Here is a 23,464-nt window from a genome sequence, read left to right as displayed (position 1 = left end):
GTTGGCGGCAATTCTGTCTTGTTCTTCCTATTTGCAATTACATTTCATTTACATTAGCGACAAGCAATAATTGAAAGGACTATTTCATTCGCGATTAATTTATCAAGTTAGTTGTCAAAAACTGTACACTTAGGCCGCTAGTATGGAGATAATATAGCGATGGCAACAAACAACTATAATTATTGCTGTATCGTACTACATTTAGTGAAGAAGGAAAATCACCGTGTTATAGCAATTTTACCTTACGAAGACGTATTTCTTCTTTCTTTTTCTCTAACATGGTACTAGGAATACCACTTACATTCTCCTGAGCAGATGCTAACATATTCCATAGTTCTTGCATAAACTTGGTAGCAGGTTTAGCTTGTAAGAAAGGAGTAACATTTATCTGCATGCGCTTAGGGTCAGGATGCTATAAATGTTGACAAGTAATAAATACTAAATTACCACAGATTAGTAGTTTTAACCCTTAAACATACGCGTACGTATGCAGCAATTTGAGTAAAACAATGAACACTTTTGAAACTGATAAACGTAGAAGTCGATAGGATATTGTAGTATTAAGATATGGTATCTATTTTTAAAATAGATAGCATAGTATGAGAAGTTTATGATCATTTCATGATGTTTAGTTGTTTTCTAATTTTTAATAATATTGCCCATCATGGTGTTGTACTATCTGAGCCAAACTATTCCATGAACATGATTTCAGCTCGTACTCGTATTCGATTATATTATATATTGAATATTAGACATATTTACACGCTCGGATTCCAACATGTTGATAACATAGTCGATAAATACGTCATCTTCAATGCCTAAAATTTCCAAGACTTTATTGCTAATCCATGGTTTCACCGTGTCTAAGTTAACGCGTTCCATATCAATCTACACCAAATTCAATATCCATGAATAAAAAAATGCAGTGAGTGTGCAAGTGAAAACTAGTAGCATTGGATTTGTTTCCAATTCTAATACATTAACATTACATGTAACTTACAGTTCTAAGTAGTAAAATGCAATACATGAATGTCTACATACACTAACACATCTGTCTATCTGTTGTATGTTGAAAGTAGCTCGTCAAGTGTTGTCATGGACATAGACTAATTAGAAGTAGTTGACAAATTTGTGCACCTCTTCCATCTTACCTTAACACTTAGATTATTAGCAAATTTCATCATTTTAAGGAGTTTTTTGTCCTTATCTGAAAAACGAGCATCCTGCTCTGTACTTGTGCCCTACAATATGGATCGATTTTGAAGATACATTATGATTTATCCTCCTTATTCAATGGAAATAGAAGCAAGAAGTAGTATACTTACACGAAAGAAACCCGCATCCGCCATGTTACTACCGATCTGCACGATTCATACAGTACAATCCATACAGTATACAGTTCTGTAAACACACTGTACACTGTAATTGACGTACTGTACGCGGACTAGGGTTGACGTGTATGGCGTTGATTGAAACTGATGTCACCTGTAAGGATGACTTAGCACTCTAGGTAGTCCCTGAGTCCAGAACAAGTGACACTCTTTTTGCAAGCGACGAGGGAAAGCTGATACTGTACCTGTATATTATGCAGTACTATACCGTGTCCAGTATGCTATAGTAGCCATATCGTCTTCCTTTCCTTTAATATTCCTCTATTTTTCTTCAGATAACCGATGCAGCGTATTTTTCATGTAATACAAAGTCTGAGGGTGACTTGTGTTGCTTTACAATTAGGGACGAGTTCGAATGCAAGTCGGAGAAGGTTTAGGGTTTAGCTTTAGTCTAGGCATCCGCGTTAATTTTGGCATAAGAGGCCATTTGCATTTTCTGCAATACAGTACATTACCCGTTTCTCTTTGCATGGTCTGTAACATACAGTACAGTACAGTAGACTGGGCTAGTACCCATCCTCATCAAAAATAATGTCACTACCACGCAGTCTGAGTAACGAATGATTGACTTCCGGTGACATCAATTTTAGTCAAAGCTATCCAGTATGCAGTCATTTACGATACCAAGAAAAGTTGCCTTACAGTGTATAGTACTCACTTCTACAATGTATTGTACTATAAGACTGTCATGTCTCGTACAGTACATGCAATAGCATACTATCCACTAGTGATCACTTGGCCGAAGAGTACAGTAGAGCATAGAGATAGGGCATCCAAGTTTCCATTCTTCTGCTCTTTGTAATACTATACTGTAATTAGACTGCTATCCGTGGACTGTATTAGACACTCTACAGGATCCACTATGCAACCGTAGTACATAGTACAGCACACGTGGAAAGACTGTAAAATACATTCCCAAAGTGAGTCTAGAGTCTAGACAGATGATTCAAGATGATGAAGAGAGTTGCAAAGGTGGACAGTAATCAATTAATATTAGGATATCAAAATATTCTTTCGTTGATGCAAGGCATGAGCGATTGGATCAACAGTAATATCCACAACGCGTGCAATTTTTATTCGTTTTAATAGTGGTGTCGCGATTTTAATAGACTTGAATCTAGACAGATGATTCAAGAAGATGAAGAGAGTTGCTAAGGTGGACAGCAATCAATTAATATTAGGATATCAAAATATTCTTTCGTTGATGCAAGGCATGAGCGATTGGATCAACAGTAATATCCACAACGCGTGTAATTTTTATGCGTTTTAATAGACTTGAATCTAGACAGATGATTCAAGAAGATGAAGAAGAGAGTTGCTAAGATGGACAGTAATCAATTAATATTAGGATATCAAAATATTCTTTCGTTGATGCAAGGCATGAGCGATTGGATCAACAGTAATATCCACAACGCGTGTAATTTTTATGCGTTTTAATAGACTTGAATCTAGACAGATGATTCAAGAAGATAATGAAGAGAGTTGCTAAGGTGGACAGTAATCAATTAATATTAGGATATCAAAATATTCTTTCGTTGATGCAAGGCATGAGCGATTGGATCAACAGTAATATCCACAACGCGTGTAATTTTTATGCGTTTTAATAGACTTGAATCTAGACAGATGATTCAAGAAGATGATGAAGAGAGTTGCTAAGATGGACAGCAATCAATTAATATTAGGATATCAAAATATTCTTTCGTTGATGCAAGGCATGAGCGATTGGATCAACAGTAATATCCACAACGCGTGCAATTTTTATGCGTTTTAATAGACTTGAATCTAGACAGATGATAAAGAGAGTTGCTAAGGTGGACAGCAATCAATTAATATTAGGATATCAAAATATTCTTTCGTTGATGCAAGGCATGAGCGATTGGATCAACAGTAATATCCACAACGCGTGCAATTTTTATGCGTTTTAATAGTGGTGTCGCGATTTTAATAGACTTGATTCAATAACCGCATTGCGATATGGCTGTTGATAGGATAAATGTCTTCTCCATGACTACACTAGGTAGAAAAGTGACTACTTACTGACCTTGGACAACCAATTTTGAGTGACTTTCTATTATGATTTAATGACGACGAGCAGTAGGCAATAATTGATACGTATAATAAATTAAAAATCGCCTAGCTTCAACTTATACTCTCATAGTATGAACAGTACCAAAGTACTATTAAAGTCTATCAAAATTGTACGAAAATCGGATAGTACTGTTCATCCCTTATTTGCCAATCTTCACATCATTTATAGATATTACGTACACACTATGAGACGTATTACTTTCTATTTACTGCTGTACTATAGAATTGGTTATACTCAGTTAAAGTAGTTGGGTGTCCCGTTCTTTTTCTACTGTAAGAGAGAGTAAGAGATGAGTAGATGAGTGCATGTTCAATTCTCATGCAAGAATTATACAGTAAGTCTATGAATGACAGTATAGAAATATTACGGTATTCGCAATGGTACAGGTAGTACGCATAGGCTGAATATCGCCCAATATCAAAGTTTAGATATGCAATTCACATATAAAACGATAAAATTAATAATTTTTATCATTAAAAAAACTTCAAGATTTTATTGTTATCCTCCATGTTCATGCGTTGTCTTGAAATGCTAGCATCGGTGACACCAGAAGACTACAATACCGTAGTTCAAATATCATGTGTGGTGTATATTTAATAATAACTGTCAAGAATTGAATTTATCAATTTACGAAATGACAACATTTTCACTACCGGAAACTATCTGTATTATACTGTGCTGAACTATAGAGATTCAATTACTCAAGTCAATCCCTGTAACTTACCTCATCCGAAAATACAAAATTTCTTCAATTTTGGCCAAATTTGCGCCAAAAACAATCTTATCTGTAAGAGGATTTTTATTGTACTGTAAGGGCACTACGGTAGTTTGATATGCAAAGATCATTCCCACAGTATAATCGAAATAATTAAAATAAGCTTTTGATCAGACATCATTTTCTTTGCGCGTGCTAATATTTACCCTAACAGAACAGTTCCGGTGAGCCGCGATGGCTATCGTTCATAGGTTAATAGTTTACATGTACAGTAAGATTTATCCTAATAAAGTTAGTTACGTCTGGAACACAATACAATACATTATTACACGAAATAGCAACGCATCATCAATACAATGTAAAAAAGATGTCCTGCAGGGCAGGGCCATAATGTGGGAAACTTATAAAGTTGTCAATTCTAGCATTATAGTACTAGCATTCACATCATTTACAACAGTTCAGTGACATGATAACGTTCGATCGAAAAGCTAATTAGAAATAAGGCAATAAAGATCGTATAATATAATAAAGACGTACGCTATTTATATTCGCAAAGTAAGTCGGTAAAATTAGTTTTGGTCGAGAAATCACTTGTAAGTAAATGGATGGTACCTTCTCATCAATTGTGACACGCTCGATTAATGGAAAAGAAGAAACATGCGCATATTTAGTTTCAATTGGTTTCTAATGTTCTAGTATGGTCTGCATGAAGCTAATACTCCTATAAAGGTTGTGAGGTGACCTACATTAGAAGAATCGATAGCATACCACAACGTTAGTACAGTAGTACGGGTATCAGTAATAGCTACGTCAATTTCAACAACAAAAAGGGAGATTTTATTTGGTAAACATGGACTTTATATATCTGCCAGGACGTAAATCATTTACAAGATAGAAAATGTTTTTATTTTCGCTACAGTTATATACCTCCTTTTTCCATTACAAAAGGCCCTGCTTTCGTAAATCATCGTACACTTTGCGATTAACTACATTTCCGAATGAGTCTTCGAATTCCTCCTAAAGTTGACCCAAGAGTTTTAGTTCGAGGTCTAACAGTTGTATTGTAGCGTCTCTATTTAAACGCTGCAGATAAAGCAACGTGTACTGTACGAATCGTATAATACCTCAGCATCGCTATCAAACCGTTCTTTAGTCTTTGAATCTTTCAATTTATCCCAAACTACGAAACAAGCGATAATTACTGCGTTACTTTAACGGCAACGAATCATATGGAAATTATAGTTTTATAAAGGTTAATGAAATTAAACAGTCATAAAGTAATAGAGGCATTATACATGCCCGATAGAAATGACAATCAACTATTTCATACGTGATAATGCATCTTTAATTTTGGTAACATTTGCAAAGTGAGCAGTATTGGGTATTCCTAAGCAGCGCATTCCATGAGCATGACGCCACTCCTATCAGTTAACATAAAGCGGTTAAAAAAATTCCCCTTCGGACATTTCCATATCTTATCGAGTAAAATTACCGCAAAATGTCTTTGAAAAGCTTTCGGTCCTCTATATGAATAATTTCCACAAATTTCGCAGTCATAATAAATATTGAGCCCGTGTAATTTGTAAAGCCAGTACGGAATAGGCTACAGTATAAAATGAAGCAAAGTATATTGGCGATATTAAACAACATAATATCAAATAATTAACAAATACTAATAGTTAGATATGTAACATAGCATCTCATAGGCAGATCACCTTGCCATCCCAACCCAAGGGTAGATTCTTAGGATTATACAATACACCTTCTTCACCATCATCATCAGATTCCGACTCACTATATTGTTCCACCTCTTCTTCTTCCTAACATTCGTTTATATAATACCGTACGTACGTTATAATCGGATTTCCTTTCCTTTCAAGCAAAATAACAACTGACTATAAAACAGTTACCACCACGTACCTCTAACTCTTCCGCAGTACGTGCCAATTTACGTTCTATATTTTCTCGCGTTTGAGACCTCTGTGTCTAGTATGCAAGTAAAAGTATAAGAGAAATCAATTCAATTTAAATAAATTTAGCTATTACATCTATATACGATAGGTCAAATTGGTAGGATGCCTACTCCTAGTAATTCAGAGGTGTGATAAATTTGAGCTTCTAAACCAGCGATTTCCTTATTACGATCGCTTCCCTCTCTACAGTAAGATAATCAGATTAGTATGATAATGCTGTGTTAATGCAAAGGGTCCTTTAATTATAAATTTTAATCTTACTGGTGCCCTTTTCCTGTTTTCGTTTTAGTAAACAGAGACGAATCTATCTGATCTAAAGTTTTGCCTAAAAAGACATCCATTTATCGTTATAAGTACAGTATGTATATCTTGACTGAAATAGAAGCTCGCACTCTTGTTACTCACCTTTGGTACTAAAAAGACGCTTAGCTCTCTCCTCCAAAGTACTATTTTAAAACAATATTAACCGATTTAAAATACATACATCACTAAAACACAATTCAAGGAATCTTTCAACTAACCCTCCGCATTTTAATCCCAAGGCCATAAGCGCCGATTTTAATCTATCTAATCCAAGGGACATCAGTTCCTAATTGAATCAGTTAAGTCAAATGTTACATAGTTTCCTGTCGAACTTAGGTATTAAATAGACATAATACTATACCTCAGATGAAGAAAACGCTGATAAATCAAGGGCAGCTCCAGTTCGCGAAAGGGCACTACCCGCATCTTTCTAATATCCAGATAATTTGTAACACTTTTATTCCACAATTCAATATAAAAATAACATTTTTCATTGCATGGTTAACACAAAGTTACTAACCGGCCAACCGGGGAATGTGCCCAGTGACCATTTATTTTCGAAATCTTCTTTAGCAGTGTCATATTCCTAATGAAACGCATTATAATTAATCAGTTACTTGTATTTACGTAATAATCGCAAATGGATCGCACATAACAGGACTACTAGGCTGATGTATGTGATCTCGTGCAAGCTGGCATTCACTTTATGATATAACGTTGATAATACCTTATCTAGATCAAGTAAAGGCTTGATACGCTCAAGGTATGAAAATAAGTACTTGAGTAATGAATCTAGATAACTGGAGGAATTAATGCGATTAATAAATTGATGTTTGTAATCCATGATTTACCAACGAGATTCAAGTTAATAATTACTCCTTATAATCATTGTTTTTCTTTTCTTTAGGTACTTCAAATAGTTGATCAAAGGTTGTAATATAAGTTAAATAGTCCACATGCTAAGTTCAAAATAGACGAAAGTAGCGATAAGTTGATTGCTTATTAAAAAATATATTTACAGTTGGAACAGTTTCAATTTTACCATGTCGTACTAGTAAGATTGCGAAACAATAATAAATTAGAAAGTATTATGAATTAGTGAGTCCCGTACTTCCAATCCTTTAAGATTATTATATCTTTCATGACACTCATGCAGATCCAAGTACTTTCCATAGCCCTCTTCATCGGTAAAAGTTACCAGATCTGTATTAGTCAAGATTAATAACAGATTATTGGTTTTACCGTTAAGATTTGTGATAGTTACAAGAACAGCTGCTAAAGACTTACTTCATGAACTAGATTACTATTATGTTATATTGGTTTAGGAATCAAAGGCTACAGAGAGAACTATACTGTACTTGTAGTTTAAATTCAATACTTACTCTGCACATCCTCTGATTGAGATTCAAACGCTTCTTGCATTTTCAGAAACTCGAACTGCATAGGTTCTTGAATCTAAATCATAATCATTGTTTATATAGAATTGATGATTTATTGTGGAGTATTATTATAAATAGGAATGCTACTCTAAGATTACATTAACTTCAATTTATTTAAAAGCTACAAAATCTCAATTTGAAATATTTGATAAGACGAGTAGTGTTGATATTACTCTGTGTGGATTACTATTGTTATCACATTTGTATTTATAACAAAGTTACTATACAGTGTAAGAATTGCTATTCATAGGTAAGATGGTTGAATTTTGAAACGAAATTGGTATGTTGTTGAAGATGGAAAATTATGTAGATGTACAATTTAGTCTCACGAGTTGACTTACGTCTGCTGGATAACGAGCATAGTAATCCTTTAAGGATTTATAACGTCGATAAAATTCAGCAAATTCGTTGGATCCAGACACTGATTGTACTTCTTCTTTGCGTAACCTTTAGAATATAAGCAATTATAACAATGTGATTGATGAAATTCCTCATGGGAACAGCTATAATTGATTGTGCAAGTAACATACTCATCTCCATCTTCATAAGATTCCACCAATAGTTCGCTAATTTCCGTAGCACGCTAGCAGATACGTTTTTCATAGACGAATAATCATTAGCAAGAAAGAAGAACATAATATGAGCTAGCTTATAGCTAGTACGGAATTGTAAGATTAATAGATATATCGTCTATCATTTAGTAATACTCGAAGGAGTATTGTAGAGTATGAGGTACGTCTACACCGAGGTTGTGAATCCATTGTAGTTAATCCCTTATGAGGCAAGTGTAACTTGCCTATTGATAGGTAGCTACTAGACTAGCGTTGACAATGCATTACCTTGCTGTAGAATATCGCTAACATATTATACTAAGATTTGAATGCAGTGCAAGATTGCTTTCAACCTACCTCGAGTAATTGCTTGACGTAATGTTGACTGTTGATTTGATCACGATACTATAGGGTAAGAAAAAGCTGAATTTAGTATCATTCATGTGATGATATATATATGTATGGGCAGAATTAGATTGAAATTGTGTTAGGAATGCTTGTATTATTTCATTTCTCCACTCGTTAGCATCATTGTAAGCATTTATTTATTACTGTATAGATGATGAAGCAATCATGAAAGCTAATATTGTCAAGGAAATGATGATGAGAATAGGCGTCGAGTTTCCCACTAGCCAGTGCAATGCAAGCAGTGAATGAAGAATAGATGAATTATTTTCTTTGAGTATGATTGCTCACTATGTCCATGACTAGTGGTTTAGTATACAAGGTTATACACCACCAGCCAATATGTACTGGATAAGGCATGATTGAAGTGTGAATTGATTGCAAGTTGTTGCTAGTGAAGCTTATCCTATGATGTAATTGAGCAAGCTTTGGCTCTCTCTCCATCAAGAGTTCTTACCGATATCTTTTTACGAAGATTTTCTTTAATCATGGCATCTTCGACGCGTTCTAATTCTTCATGATATCCCCGTTGTTGTTCAATGATAGAATCCATGGTTGGCTACCGAGAGATTGTGGTTGTAATGGAAGACGTTATCAAGATTTCCTTCGACGAATTGGTTGTCCAAGTTTTCTTTTTCCTGCAGTGGTAGAAGGTTGCAAAATGGCACCTAGAAATCCTCGTCTAGTGTGCCAAGTAGAGTAGGTAACTTGCAGGACGCGGCTCGTGTGGTTCCCAACCGTTTCTATCGACTGCCGTCGGTTGGGTCCCCTATAGTTACGTATAGTACAGTACAGTACGGTACGTATGGAGAGCGCTTGCAACATGGAGTCATCGACCACTACAGTACAGTACATGTACTGTACATTGTACAGTACTGTAGTGGAAAAGAGCGTACTGTACCGTACTGTAGTCTACAGTACCTCCAGTACAGTACATTGAGTTTATATTGTACGGGACTGTACTGTACACTGTACTGTACTGTATGGAAATAGTCCTCACCAAATCTGGACGGATATCGTGACCTTTTCTGAATTTGCGCACTAGTACCGTACAAGACTGTACTGCACACTGTACACTGTACAGTCCATTGAGTTTATACTGTACGGGACTGTCTGTACACTGTATGAAAATAGTACTCACTCAGTTAGACCTGACTCAGTTCCTCACCAAATCCGGACGGATATCGTGACCTTCACTTCCAGTACAGTACTGTATGGTTCATAGTACAGTATGAACTTCATACTAATTTGCACTACTGTACAGTACTATATGCTGTACACTGTACAGTATGTACTGTAGGAAAAGAGTACAAGCCAAGTCCGGACGGATATCGTGACCTTTACTTCCAGTACTGTCCAGTACATTGTACAGTACTGTAGGAAAATAGTACAAACCAAATCCGGACGGATATCGTGACCTTCACTTCCAGTATAGTACTGTATGGTTCATAGTACAGTATGAACTTCATACTAATTTGCACTACTGTACTATATGCTGTACACTGTACAGTATGTACTGTAGGAAAAGAGTACAAGCCAAGTCCGGACGGATATCGTGACCTTTACTTCCAGTACAGTATGATTCAAACTAATTTGCACACTACAGTACATTGTACAGTACTGCAGGAAAATAGTACAAACCAAATCCGGACGGATATCGTGACCTCAATTCCAGTACACTACAGTACAGTACAGTAGAGTACCGTATGGTTCATACTAATTTACAGTACTGTACACACTACAGTACAGTACATTGTACAGTAAGGTAGTCCAAACCAAGTCCGGACGGATATAGTGACCTTCACTTCCAGTACCGTAGTGTACAGTATTAAACTGTATAAATTCAACGTTCTGTACTGGACTAGTGCGCCAATTTAGAAAAGGTCACGATATCCGTCCAGATTGCGTTTGTACAGTACTGTACTATTTTCCTACAGTACTGTACTGTAGTGTGCCAATGACTATCAACTAGACAGTACTGTACTGGAAGTGACGGCCACGACATCCGTCCAGATGTCGTTTTGCATACAGTGTTGTACAGTGTACAGTACTCATACTGTACAGTACAGTGTACAGTGCAGCACACTACAGTACCACAAACTGCTCAACCATGTGCGATCGACACCTACTGTATTGACGCACCAATCGACTCGACACCAGCAGACCCAGTGGCAAGTCTGGCCCCGAGGGTGGAGTCGCTAGTAATAGACTCGTCGTCGATTGATTGAGGTTCAAGCAATTGAAGTGGCAATCCAATTAATCGACGCCATTGCTTGGCCAATTCTTCTCCATAGTGGACTTGGATTGCCATCGAAAATTATTCAATTGCATTGGTAGAATTTAGTCTATTAGCGACGACATAGTTGGACTGCCTTCCCATTGGCTTGACAGCTTGAATTGTTCCCCTTAGCATAGTGCCAACATGGCCAATCCAATAACAAACAAACAACGCCAAGTCATCACGCGTTGGCTTTACCTAATCGGCTTTCTAGTGAGTACAACGCTATACTGTGCTGTCTAAGTGGGACAGTCGTATCAGCACTTATCTTTGTATTTTCTCATGGCTTCTTTCTACCACCAAATACTCTCTGCATCCATTGCAATCTGCCGCCAGTAAACCAAACGTTGACTAATTCTACAAATAGCTTACTGTAACCATCACCAGTTGCCTACTAATGAAATACTAACTAGCGACAGGCATCCCATTCATTCCTGCAAAGTGGCTATAGACAATACTTGCAATGACTATTTACTCAACATCAAATTCTGACTGTCGACAAACATCAACTCATTGGGCAACCATTTCCTTGACAGTATTCAAAATATCCATGACATGTGGTGCTATGGACTAGTATTCACTTCTTTCTGCCACTCTAGGATAGGTTACAACAGTATTTCCAATCAGTTGCGAGCATGATTGCAATGCTGCGCTGTCTACACATGTCAGTGTCAATTGCTGCCAACACATTGCTTTCCGACCAGAATTCGTAGACGAATACAATCCATATTCTCAGTCTGTATTTTCCTATTAGCCTTCATGACTATCCAGTATCCGATCCATTCGCTTCTGGTATCTTACACTAGACTTGTATTTCCCATAAAATAGCCATCAACAAGATTGTTATAACAATTCAAGTTGAAATACCATAGTTATGACAAATAAGCGTTGCACTCTCTGTTTATACAAGCAGTCCAATATTGCATGGACGGTACTCTACTCTACTCTCTATAGTTTACCAGTACATACAGTGGGATTAACTTCGCTGGCACTAAGGAAAATAAATAAACTATGTCGGCCAAATCAAGCCCAAAGTGTTCTGTAGATAAAATCTTACTGTATATGTAGACGTAGCCCAAGAATACATAACGATTTTGAAACAAGAGTATTAACCAATTGCAACTTAAATCAAGCCCAAAGTACTGTAGATAAAATCTTATATGCAGACGTAGCCCAAGAATACATATCGATTTGGAGCAAGAGTATTAACAAATTGCTACTTCAATCAAGCCTAAAGTAGATAAAATCTTTTACGTAGACGTAGCCCTAGAATACATATCGATTTAGAGCAAGAGTATTAACCAATTGCAACTTAAATCAAGCCCAAAGTAGGTAAAATCTTATATGCAGACGTAGCCCAAGAATACATATCGATTTGGAGCGAGAGTATTAACCAATTGCAACTTAAATCAAGCCTAAAGTAGATAATATCTTTTATGCAGACGTAGCCCAGAATACATGTCGATTTGGAACAAGAGTATTAACCAATTGCAACTTAAATCAAGCCCAAAGTAGATAAAATCTTATATGCAGACGTAGCCCAAGAATACATATCGATTTGGAGCGAGAGTATTAACCAATTGCAACTTAAATCAAGCCTAAAGTAGATAATATCTTTTATGCAGACGTAGCCCAGAATACATGTCGATTTGGAACAAGAGTATTAACCAATTGCAACTTAAATCAAGCCCAAAGTAGATAAAATCTTATATGCAGACGTAGCCCAAGAATACATATCGATTTGGAACAAGAGTATTAACTAATTGCAACTTAAATCAAGCCCAAAGTAGATAAAATCTTATATGCAGACGTAGCCCAAGAATACATATCCATTTGGAACAAGAGTATTAACAAATTGCAACTTAAATCAAGCCCAAAGTAGATAAAATCCTATACGTAGACGTAACCCTAGAATATATATCCATTTGGGACAGGAACGTGAACAAATTACAACTTTAAATTTTCGACGCCATCCAAGTTAATCGCGCTGTATACTGTAGTAAACACAACCTAAACTGAATCCATGGCTAGATTTTCTTCATGATTGTAGAATCATCCTATTCCTACGGCTTTCTCCAACTTTTTAAACGCTAAAGTACTGAATTTTGGCTTAGACATGGTTAATATCCTGCGAAAAGGATTTAATATACGAGTATAGTTAATAACTGATATTCCAATCGTAATCAATCTACTGTTCTTCATTATAATTCAAGAGAGAGATTTTAGCTGCAGCCATTTTGAAAGAAGCAGCTTACGCTTGACTGTCGATCTCTTCTAATATCTTGCTACTGTTTGATTCTTGTTGTACATTCGTCGAATGTGACCGTAGCCTACTAGAAATAATGCCAGTCTATTTTGCCATTTTCAACAGTCTACAGTATAAATTTTGCTGTAGTTACCTTCTAGTTGGACTACTTTACTCTTGTTGGTTATGAATTGTGCCTAATTTTCAATTCATTTTCTTCTGCACGGTAGAGTCTAGCTCCACTAATATGGAAAACTTGCTGTGATTGGCTTGCGTACTGTACACGAGTATGCGAGCTGCCAATACCTAAAAGTGTCATGATTCTAATCAATTGATTTCTAGTCTAATCATTAGAATCAGTCTTCCGAGCTTTGCTCTCCCCTGACTGTTGCCATCGTATCTCGCAGACATTCAAATGCAATCGATTCTGAATTCCCTTTCAGCACATATTTAATCGTAAATGTGTATACTTTTGCCTAATCATATACGTACAGTACTGTCTGTATGTTTAGACACACTCACTTAACACAGTGACAGTATCAATTCTGGCAATTATATTCGCTCGGAAGACCATATAATCCAGCTGTTACCATCGTAATCATATCGAACATTGACCGCAACCGATCTTTAATTCTTCTCCAGTATATTATTATTAATCTCAAATACTCTACTGTTCTGTACTACTTCACTCTTGGAATCTTGGCTTGCACTCTGTAGATAATATAATCCAATTGTTCCCGTCGTAACGAATACCAAGGACTACTAGAAAAAGGCTTCTTTTCTAGTAGTCTGTGCTAATACTAACTATATTGAACTTTAACTGCAACTGATTTGAATTCTTTTCCAGTACATTATTAATCTTAACGCTACTTAAATGATGCATGTTGTCGTCCAAATCATACGCTGTACTAACACTTTGTATATAATAGCAGTATCAATGTCAAGATTTGATTTTACCCTACATTGGTCAATAATAATACCTCCCTAAATTCCATGCATGATCCAATTTGGGCATTGAAAATGGTGTTGTTATTATAATGCTCTTATTCTTTATAACAGTATAGAAAACGAATTGATATTTATAATCGTATATTACAGATTATCATCAAAGAGTATACTAGAATGAAAATAATAACTCGCCCCAGCTATTTGTGATTGTTGAATACAATCATACAATATCATGAAGAAAATCGATATACTTGTTACGCTGTTATTATACTCGTACTAGAATGTTGAACCTGTTCTACACTTTAAATCTAACTTATTGTTGTGATATTTCTATTGAAGAATTGATTCTACTCAGGTAATCAATAATCGACTTTAACGTCTAATCCTAGGATTTATTTGGAGTAAGTGTTATTATACCATTGGTATCACATCGCATTCGAGAATTGGGTGGTAATGCTGCAATCGCTGGAGTATTCGGTAATTACGTTATTTCATATCTCATATTGTAACTTTGCTACTTAAAAATGCCATTAACCTTTACTAAATAATAGTAATCAAAATTTGTAATCAATTTGACACTTTATTTGATACGCGTTTGTACAATATAGTGTTGCAATAAATTATTAAAATGAGTATTGCACAGAATCGCAGCCAAGGGACTCAATTTTAATGTCACTTCTACCAATGTAGGATCTTTATATGGTGGACTTCAATTATTTTCCAGCCCAGTAGTTGTAAGTCACTGTAAAGTCTCTATTTTATACGCGTCATTATCACGTGGCAAATGCAAAATTCAATTCCTTTTGAAAAATCAATAATTGAGCAATGTTTGTGTTAGTCTTAACGATAACTATTTTCACAATCTCATTAAAGTATATTGTCTGTAGGGTAATCTTAGCGATTTACTAGGACGACGGCGTGTAATAATTATATGCCTTTTATTTACCTCCGTTGGCTATGCGTTACTTGGTTTTTCAAATACTTTAGTGTTCATGGCTTTAGCAAGAATTCCTACAGGTTATCTCATCTTGCATAGTTATTCATTATTTATTTACTTATTTTAGCTAGCAGCTAATAATATCAGATAAAGTTAACTTGCAAGAGATGCCCCAATAAAATTATAAGATTATGCTATATTAGGTATATATTCGTCAAGGACATAATGACAAATATTTCAATTATTCAACTTTAGGCATTTTTAAGCATAGTTCATCATTGGCTAAAGCCTACATTTCAGATATCTACGATCCTAAAGAACAACCTGGTATATTTGGAAAATTTAACGCTATCGCTAATGCCGGCTTTATCGTTGGTCCCTTGTGTGGAGGCCACTTAGCTATGACTGACAATGGCTTTTTAAAAGTTTCATTACTTTCGTCGAGTATTTTTTTTGCCAATAGTTTGCTTGTATATATGTTTTTTTCTACTCAAGAATCTCACCATGACGAAACGCTTAATATTGACCAAAATGGAAAAGATGAATTGTTACTACAAGACGATGAACAAGATGAGCAACAAGGCTTACTTGCAATTTTTCATAATCTTTGGAAACTTCCATGGGGTAAAGTCTATGGTATATTAACCATTCGATTTCTAATGGCAATGTCGGTTATGTTTTTTCGTGGTAGTTTCTCCATTTTCTTAGAAGATCGATATCATGCCAATGCTAAAACAATTGGTTACGTACTATCCTATAACGGGGTGATAGGCGGAATGAGTGGATTTGTTGTTGGCAAGATATCTGCCTTATACAAAGGTGACAGTGTGAAAGCGGTATTACATTGCGATCTTGTAGTCGGTTTGGCAATCCTCGGATGTACCTTTTCAGATAGTTTATGGGTTTTTTGCCTTTGCCTACTGCCTTTATCCATTTCATCAAACTTGGCGCGCGTTCATTTTACTAGTATTTTAGTTAGCAGTGGAAAGGGTAAGGAACATGGTGCACTTATTGGAGTTGGGCAATCAACGCTATCTTTAGGACGGATGCTGTCACCTAGTATTGTTGGATTTCTACAAATTATAAATGTATTTTTACCAGGTATAGTTGCAGTTCTTTTTAATGTTGCAGCAGCTATATTTATTGTATTCTACATGAAACCGATAAAAGCTTCTAAACACGAATAATTTAATTGATTAGAAGATATCGAATTATATTACATTTTGAATTCCGTTTAAATCCGAATTGACAGTCATTAAACTAATAGGTTAAGAAAAATTTATTTACAATTGTGGACGATAATATTCTATCATGAATGACTTTTAATTTTAAAATACTATCGTAAGTATTTAGCTTTAACATATTATTCAATCCTGTATAAAGTAGAATCGTCTTCATTGGAAGTTAGCGATGTCTTAGCATTTATAATTACGTATTAGTGATCATTTAAATTGCTCAATTTCAGATGTTGTAAAACTAGTCTGATCGTATTTTAATATTTATTTTACTTGATTGGACTATATAGCAAGAAAAAGTCAATTTTACGAAGGCAAGGTTATTTTACATAACATAAATACTTTAATAAAATGTGACGATAGTATCGAAATGTCTATTTACATGAAAATATTACCAATGCGCGTATATTATCTTGTATGCGAGTATCTATTTCGAATAAATATCAAATTACGTTAGAAAAGCTATTTGCATATCGATAAAAATGTAAACGAAGTGTACTTCATTAACAGTAGTGTTCTACACACAGCTTAAGGGACCATAGATGTTAACAATTAATCATGAATAAATCATCAGTAACGTCCAAGTTTACAGTTAAGCACTGCCTGGGAACTATATAATCCATTAATGCATCCAAGTATAATAAGAACCAGTTCAAGAATATATAGCACTCAAATATATTACTTCATTTTTATGTAATCATACTATGTATTTAGAATTATTCTGTATACTGTAATTTGGAGAGAAAATTTTCAACATCTAGTCCAGTAGGAAAAATTTTCATGTTGCTGCCGTCGGCAGTTACGTTTTGATCCGATCTCTACAAGTAAAATACAGCACTGAAAATCAAATCGACCGTCAAGTACGATTTGCTTATCTGAAAAAGCAAGCTGACATAATTGATATGCTACATAACATGAATTTAAAACTCTTATTACCACAGGAGGAGATTCCTTTTCTTCGTGGTGTTCACTCAAATCATCTGATTCGGAAAATTTATCGCCGATAACATGTAGCTCATTAGTTGCAGTTTGTTCTTCCATCGCAGTCATATTTTCTTCATCGTTGATATTATTATTTTCGTTTCGATTTAAATGTTCCATCTTATCATGTGGTGATTTTTTATTATTTACATCAAAAGACAATTTTCGAACGTGATTGTCAGATAATTTTCTTTTTATAGACATCAGCATATCATCGTTCGAGGCACCTTCGGTTTGCAGATGATCTTCACCTAAAATTAGTTATGGGCAATTAAAATTTAGCTAGTCATTTATTATCAAAGCGCTTAAAATTTTACATAGATTCATACATCCGCAATAAAATCACATAGTAGCAAAGTTAAGGTAAGTCATAAGTGTTTTATGACGCAAGGTTAGTTTGGGTGGATGTCTCAAACCTTGTAGTGATACTGTTTGACACGATTCATTAGTAGATTTGACGTCTGGAGTTAAAGTAACTTGAACAGTATCTACGAAATCATAATGAATCATAGACGATACCTCCTTATTTCAATGATTTATAAATATTATTACGTAATCCGTAATGCTTTTTACTGACATGTGTAGAAAAATAATGTTTTTCATACTAACCGAGTATAGCCAGCAATTGATCAAATGCTGGATCGGATTCAGTCAATTCAACGATATTGCTTACAGCATCACTTGATAAGTTATAATCTTTAACCTGACATGTAAAGTAATTAAATAAACTGTAATGATTAATTTATAGGGACTGGAAAATCAGATTGATATTAAATCAATAGTTAAATACCTCATTTTCTACGGAAGCATTCGACGGCAGACTTGAAATAATGTCGTTATTGTTTTCCGACGTACCTGCAATATCTGTCGTAACATTATCTTTTTCTAAAGGGGCTTCACTTATGATGGCAGGATCATCTTTAGAGCTAATACACAAAAATCTTTATTATAATTTTCATGCATGCATTGAAATGCAACTACTTTAAACAGTAAAATCATGTAGCATATTATTATTACCTATATACTACTTTGTTGATATTACTAGCTAATCTTTGTTGTAATTCAGTATTTTCGAGTAGAGTTTCTATAATATGTTGTGGCATCTCAGAATCTGCAACCACTTGCCTAGAAAATAATCACAATTTTATAAGTTAAACCAATATGCTAGCATTACTATTTGTGGTTGATTAAATATAATTGGTCTCTTCAGTCATATAAAATAGGTAACAAGATATCTCGTAGATCGCACAAAGTTACACTATTTAGTAGTAATATCGAGACGGAAATACACTGAGACTGATTAAATTCTTCAACTTACTCATTCCTGTCCGGAATTCGTTCTATTGTATGTCTTTTGCGGGGCATAAACCTTTCAATTTTTAAATTAAGAAATCGAAATAAGGTAAACTGGTTATGATTAATAATTTCTATAGCGATTTACAGATAAACTTGGCTTGTCCATAGAGTGTACATTTTGACCTACTTCTTTCGCTTTGGTGATCCATAGCCGCTACGGATCAATTCTGAAGTTTCTTCGCTATGTTGATAAGCTTCATTGTACATATCACTAGCAACATTGACTAATGTCTTAATAGGCGATGTAGAATCTAATGAATATAGAGTTCTCTTAGCTAGTGGAATAGCAGTAGAACCGCCACTATCACTGTTAGGGCTGTCATTCATTGCAGTTGATATTTTTAGTGGTACAATGCGCCGCTTATTTAGTCCTTGCCTGGTACGAACTAGCATTATTTGCAGAAAAAAAGGAATGCTTTCGTGAAGTCAATTGTAGTCATCGTATTATAGTAATCTATAGCCGTTCAATTCACGTATACGTAACGTAAAAGTATAAATATTTAGTTTGTTACATAATTATTTCACAATTATTCGTTTATGACTATGTCAAATTTTTTACAGTTATAGGGGTAACGAAAGAATTAAGTGAATAATTCTTACTGGATTCCGTAATAATCAAATTTATACATTTAATTGCGTAGTAAGAGAAAGCTAAGATTTACCTCGTTGAGAAGAAGTCGGATGTTCTACAGATTTGATGAAGGACTTTCGCGATGTATGTCTATTAATGGAGAAATTGTAGCAGTTGGTAATAGCTCCTTATTGTTTAATAGGATCTCTCGTTGAATTATTAAAGAAGCAATGTTTAGACAAGTTTGAACAGTCTTAAATTTATTTCAGGAATTTTACTGCATGCAATTTGAAACGTTTATATTGATCTATTAAAACTAACTTTATTTGACTGACAATATCGTCAAATTTTTTCCAAAGGCTGTCGAGTACGACAGCGTTACTTTGCGGTTGTCTGGCTGTATTGCCTAAGATTTGGATAAAAAAATGGATAACATCATTATAAAAATTAGGCTATTACATTCTAAATAGCATAACATGGCTATACTTCATTTAATAGGAGAATCGTTAATACTGTATTTTACTTCATGTTGATATATGATAAATGCCTGCGCAATATAGATATAAAGGTACCTATTCTGAATGGAGGCATCGGCTGTTCTAAAGTATCGATGATAAAATGATAACCGACTATGCTATTACAGCTCATTGTTTAGACATTATCAAATTAAACGTAAATCATATCACTAGTATTGCGGCGTTTCTGTATTATAGAATTTTTAAGAATCTACATCTGCTCAAGGAAAGTTTCATACATTCCAAAGAACAACCTGTAATTATAAGTTAATGGTAAACGAAATAGGAAAATTGCCTTGAAGACCATATCCTGTACGTATGATCCCAATCCATTGAGAGTACTTGTCAATAAATGTATCTTATTATACAATAGGGTAGTACATTATAAGACTATCTTACCTTGGATTAAAACGTCAGCGAATCCCTGTACAATGTCTTGTAAATTCCTCCGATCGAATAAATCCTGTCATTTTTTAGATATATTTATAAGATTTCATTAGACATAATGGAAAAAACATAACAGATCATTAGATTGTTACGAATGAAATGGACATATTTAGCTATAAAATAATGTATGTAAGCATAATGTTGAAGCTCTTACTAATTATTAATTCTCGAGATATTGAAAGCGACAGCTAATAATACTGTCTTTATTAATAAAGATTGGACGTCTTGTAGGCGTACTGTAGTGGCTGACGACAGTAGAGTACTTGAAGCAGAAGTCAGCTCTTTTCTATTCTACTCCTATCTTATACGATCTTGCCAACCTGTTGTTGAGTTTCATTCCTAAAGTGTGGACATTCCTGGTAGAAGATTTCGAAACTCTTTTGCCACCCATTGAATTGTAAATAATCTACAAAATGAAAAGTATAGTTATTTCAAGGTAGGCTAGTTGACAGTATTATCAAGGTGTAAAATTGGTAGTTATCTTTATAAAGTGTTTATTAAAGCAATTTTCTTTGGACGATAACGCCACTACATGACTGAAAATAAGATTGTTGTCTTCAGTTGTAGTCTACAATTTATATTGACTCTGTAAAATGGACTGAGAAGATAAGAGTTTAAGAATTATAAACAACTGCGTTGATCATGCCAGTCCATACTGTCATTTTCATTCCACATCAATTGGTCTTTATCTGCTACAAATAATAACAATCGCAATGACTTCCGTTTACTGTTGGAAAAGAACGTCAATTATATGTATCAGTTTAGCTATGCTCAAATTGTTACTGATTGCAGGTTTGCCTACGGTATATCGTTCATTTTAGTAAATTCTATCCTGACTAGTTATTGACCGCAATCCATTAGGTCGAGCATTGTAGTACAGTATGATTAAAAAAATGAGGGATATTAAAGAGTTGATTGCAAAAACTACAATCGTTCCTATGTACTTGAGTTGCAGTGGAGTCTTGCCATGGCATGATGTTGTATCAAAACGTTGTATCCTACAGTACAACATTGCATAGCAGGATAATATTGATAACCTCCTGTTCGAAAGAAATGATTGCCATAAACAAATCCATCACATAGAATAATCATCGACGTGTTATAACCTATCCGATGAGCATTGCAAGACCAGTCCAGGCACTTTTAAGAGGAAGCTCTCTTAGAAGTCCCTAGTTACAGCCTATTTGTGCACTCGTATGGCAATCAAGTTGAACAACGATGACAGCACCTCCAATATTTACAAAAATAGACCAGCAAGAAGGTTTGACAAATTGGCCACGATCAGATAATAATTTCTGGTCAATAGTAACCTATACTATTACATCAACTTACCTAATATCAAGTAGCACACGTCTGCTGTTGATACCACCATGTTCATTGAGTCAGTAGACCGGGAGATTGTTCATGATTTGAGAAATGCAACGTTGTAAAGGGCTGCAGGAAGAGCCTTAACCTTTATGGATTAAGGATAGTCCGCCTGGGTGTGATTGCCATGGCAGCTCCAGGCCGATGTATGGGTACAGTGTATAGGTATGGGTTACAATACTTTGTACTGTAGTAGGGTCCATTCAGTACTGTAGGAATTCTGTCAGTCCGTATTTGAGCAAGCAAAAGGAAGCCAAGTCTAATATGCGAGGATAACGTATCAAACAGGTCGATGTGATCAACAACAGTGTATGGAAGTTTGCATGGAACATGGTAAAATCTGGCTAAATGTCATTTCCAAAATGGTGATGAAATTATTTTTGCCATTTTTCCATAGCTTAAAATACCCTAACTGTAGTATTTAATTACTAACCATATCATCATTAGCAAAATTCTTCTTATAAGCCTTACTATGATAAATTTAGCGCTACTTTATGGTCACATTACTGATATAGAAATGGTTATGTTTGGTGTCTGAAGGACATTACTTTCGAGTTTATGCGAGTTTGTCGTCATACGTAGGAAAAGGAATAACTGGCGGAGTTAGGGCCAGTTTCTGCCTGATGTTGGATGAAGAAAGACATTGCTTATCGATACGATGAAAGACTCTGATGTTGCAAAGAGTAAGAGATGAATTAAACTATTTGAAATACTGTACTTTTAAAGATCACCTGGAGCTGCCAACAAAGCTACTGTAGGTAATAGAGTAGTATGAAATTCGCTCAGTCAATGACGTCATTTTTTTCAATCAATTTGCAGTACTTGATCAGGGAGTTCTAAGTTAATTCATGAATTAAAAGGGAAAATCCTTGTTCGAAGTCCCTGACCTGACTGTAGAATAAGTTTACTATCATTAGGGTTTTACAAGAAGAGCAATCCCACTGTCATTACGATATAGTAGTAGTCGATGGCATACAGTACGTAGTTGTGACTAGACTAAATTGCAAGAGAAAACTTGACCGTCGTTCATGGATGATCCACAAACTACAACCCACACTCTCCCAATCCGTATTTCAGATCATTTTAGATTAGGCGAATGAGTTTATTTTGATGTAGGAATGTTGAGTAGTTCCTACTGGTGCTGTACTGTAGTCCTGTCCACCTTGTAATTTCATCCTCTTTGTATATATATGGTCATCGAGGTAAGGTGGAGTCTTGTCTCTTCCCTCAAACGAATGGATAAAATAATCAATAGTGTAGTAGCTTATCCAATTTAATTGGTGCGTTTATCCAATTTTATTGGTGTTGATACCTCATGATATACGCGTATGCATGAATCAGAGACAGCAGAACTCTTGATCAGAGTCGTTTCAACCTTGATGCGGGTATAGATCAATGCTCAATCGATATTGCATAGCAGAACAATATCGTCTTTGTCTGATACAAAGCAATTATCATTTCGATTTATATTGTGGGAAGAATCATATGAGGACGTAGATTACAAATTGATTCAGCAACTAAGGGAAAGAAAATTTTACGATATGAAAGTCTACTGTGGCCAAAACGTCGTTGATCCACTAGAGTAGAAATGCTGTATGCAGCAGGACAGCACTGATCAAAGCGGAGTCCAAACTTTAGATGTCTCATCATGCAGTGGCAAAGTTGATCTTTTTGCTCTTTATGTAGCCGCCACAAAGGCGGCAACAGTTGATGATGATTG

General features: G+C 35.1%; 4 protein-coding genes across 4 annotated transcripts; 1 reads left to right on the top strand and 3 right to left on the bottom strand.

The window, feature by feature from the left end:
* Nucleotides 1-238: 238 nt before the first annotated feature.
* On the bottom strand, nt 239-1,241 carry TRIADDRAFT_7832 (uncharacterized protein; the record flags this gene model as incomplete). The annotated part of the gene is made up of 3 exons (XM_002112326.1): nt 239-412; nt 763-888; nt 1,152-1,241. Coding segments are annotated over 3 exons (390 nt in total), but the record flags the coding sequence as incomplete, so codon positions are not given.
* Nucleotides 1,242-5,134: 3,893 nt separating this feature from the next.
* On the bottom strand, nt 5,135-9,419 carry TRIADDRAFT_25606 (uncharacterized protein; the record flags this gene model as incomplete). Its single annotated transcript, XM_002112325.1, has 20 exons — nt 5,135-5,212; nt 5,320-5,375; nt 5,526-5,616; nt 5,688-5,798; nt 5,911-6,015; nt 6,116-6,181; nt 6,279-6,351; nt 6,430-6,493; nt 6,574-6,614; nt 6,690-6,757; nt 6,833-6,901; nt 6,992-7,057; nt 7,199-7,271; nt 7,348-7,430; nt 7,583-7,674; nt 7,854-7,926; nt 8,252-8,357; nt 8,441-8,493; nt 8,819-8,866; nt 9,324-9,419. The coding sequence occupies 20 exons, from the start codon at nt 9,417-9,419 to the stop codon at nt 5,135-5,137; spliced, it is 1,512 nt and encodes a 503-aa protein (XP_002112361.1).
* Nucleotides 9,420-11,288: 1,869 nt separating this feature from the next.
* On the top strand, nt 11,289-16,461 carry TRIADDRAFT_25848 (uncharacterized protein; the record flags this gene model as incomplete). Its single annotated transcript, XM_002112754.1, has 5 exons — nt 11,289-11,357; nt 14,727-14,814; nt 15,028-15,071; nt 15,225-15,354; nt 15,530-16,461. 5 exons carry the CDS (start codon nt 11,289-11,291, stop codon nt 16,459-16,461), a joined length of 1,263 nt encoding a protein of 420 aa, XP_002112790.1.
* A 798-nt stretch (nt 16,462-17,259) lies between these two features.
* On the bottom strand, nt 17,260-21,751 carry TRIADDRAFT_56293 (uncharacterized protein; the record flags this gene model as incomplete). The annotated part of the gene is made up of 12 exons (XM_002112324.1): nt 17,260-17,741; nt 17,907-17,978; nt 18,100-18,193; nt 18,281-18,416; nt 18,508-18,615; nt 18,809-18,859; nt 18,974-19,232; nt 19,509-19,567; nt 19,739-19,823; nt 20,332-20,395; nt 20,700-20,785; nt 21,712-21,751. The coding sequence occupies 12 exons, from the start codon at nt 21,749-21,751 to the stop codon at nt 17,260-17,262; spliced, it is 1,536 nt and encodes a 511-aa protein (XP_002112360.1).
* Between the last annotated feature and the right edge of the window lie 1,713 nt (nt 21,752-23,464).

This window comes from Trichoplax adhaerens, genomic scaffold, assembly GCF_000150275.1.
Source record: "Trichoplax adhaerens TRIADscaffold_5 genomic scaffold, whole genome shotgun sequence".
Taxonomy (NCBI): Eukaryota; Metazoa; Placozoa; class Uniplacotomia; order Trichoplacea; family Trichoplacidae; genus Trichoplax; species Trichoplax adhaerens.
This window is presented reverse-complemented; position numbering and strand designations above follow the sequence as displayed.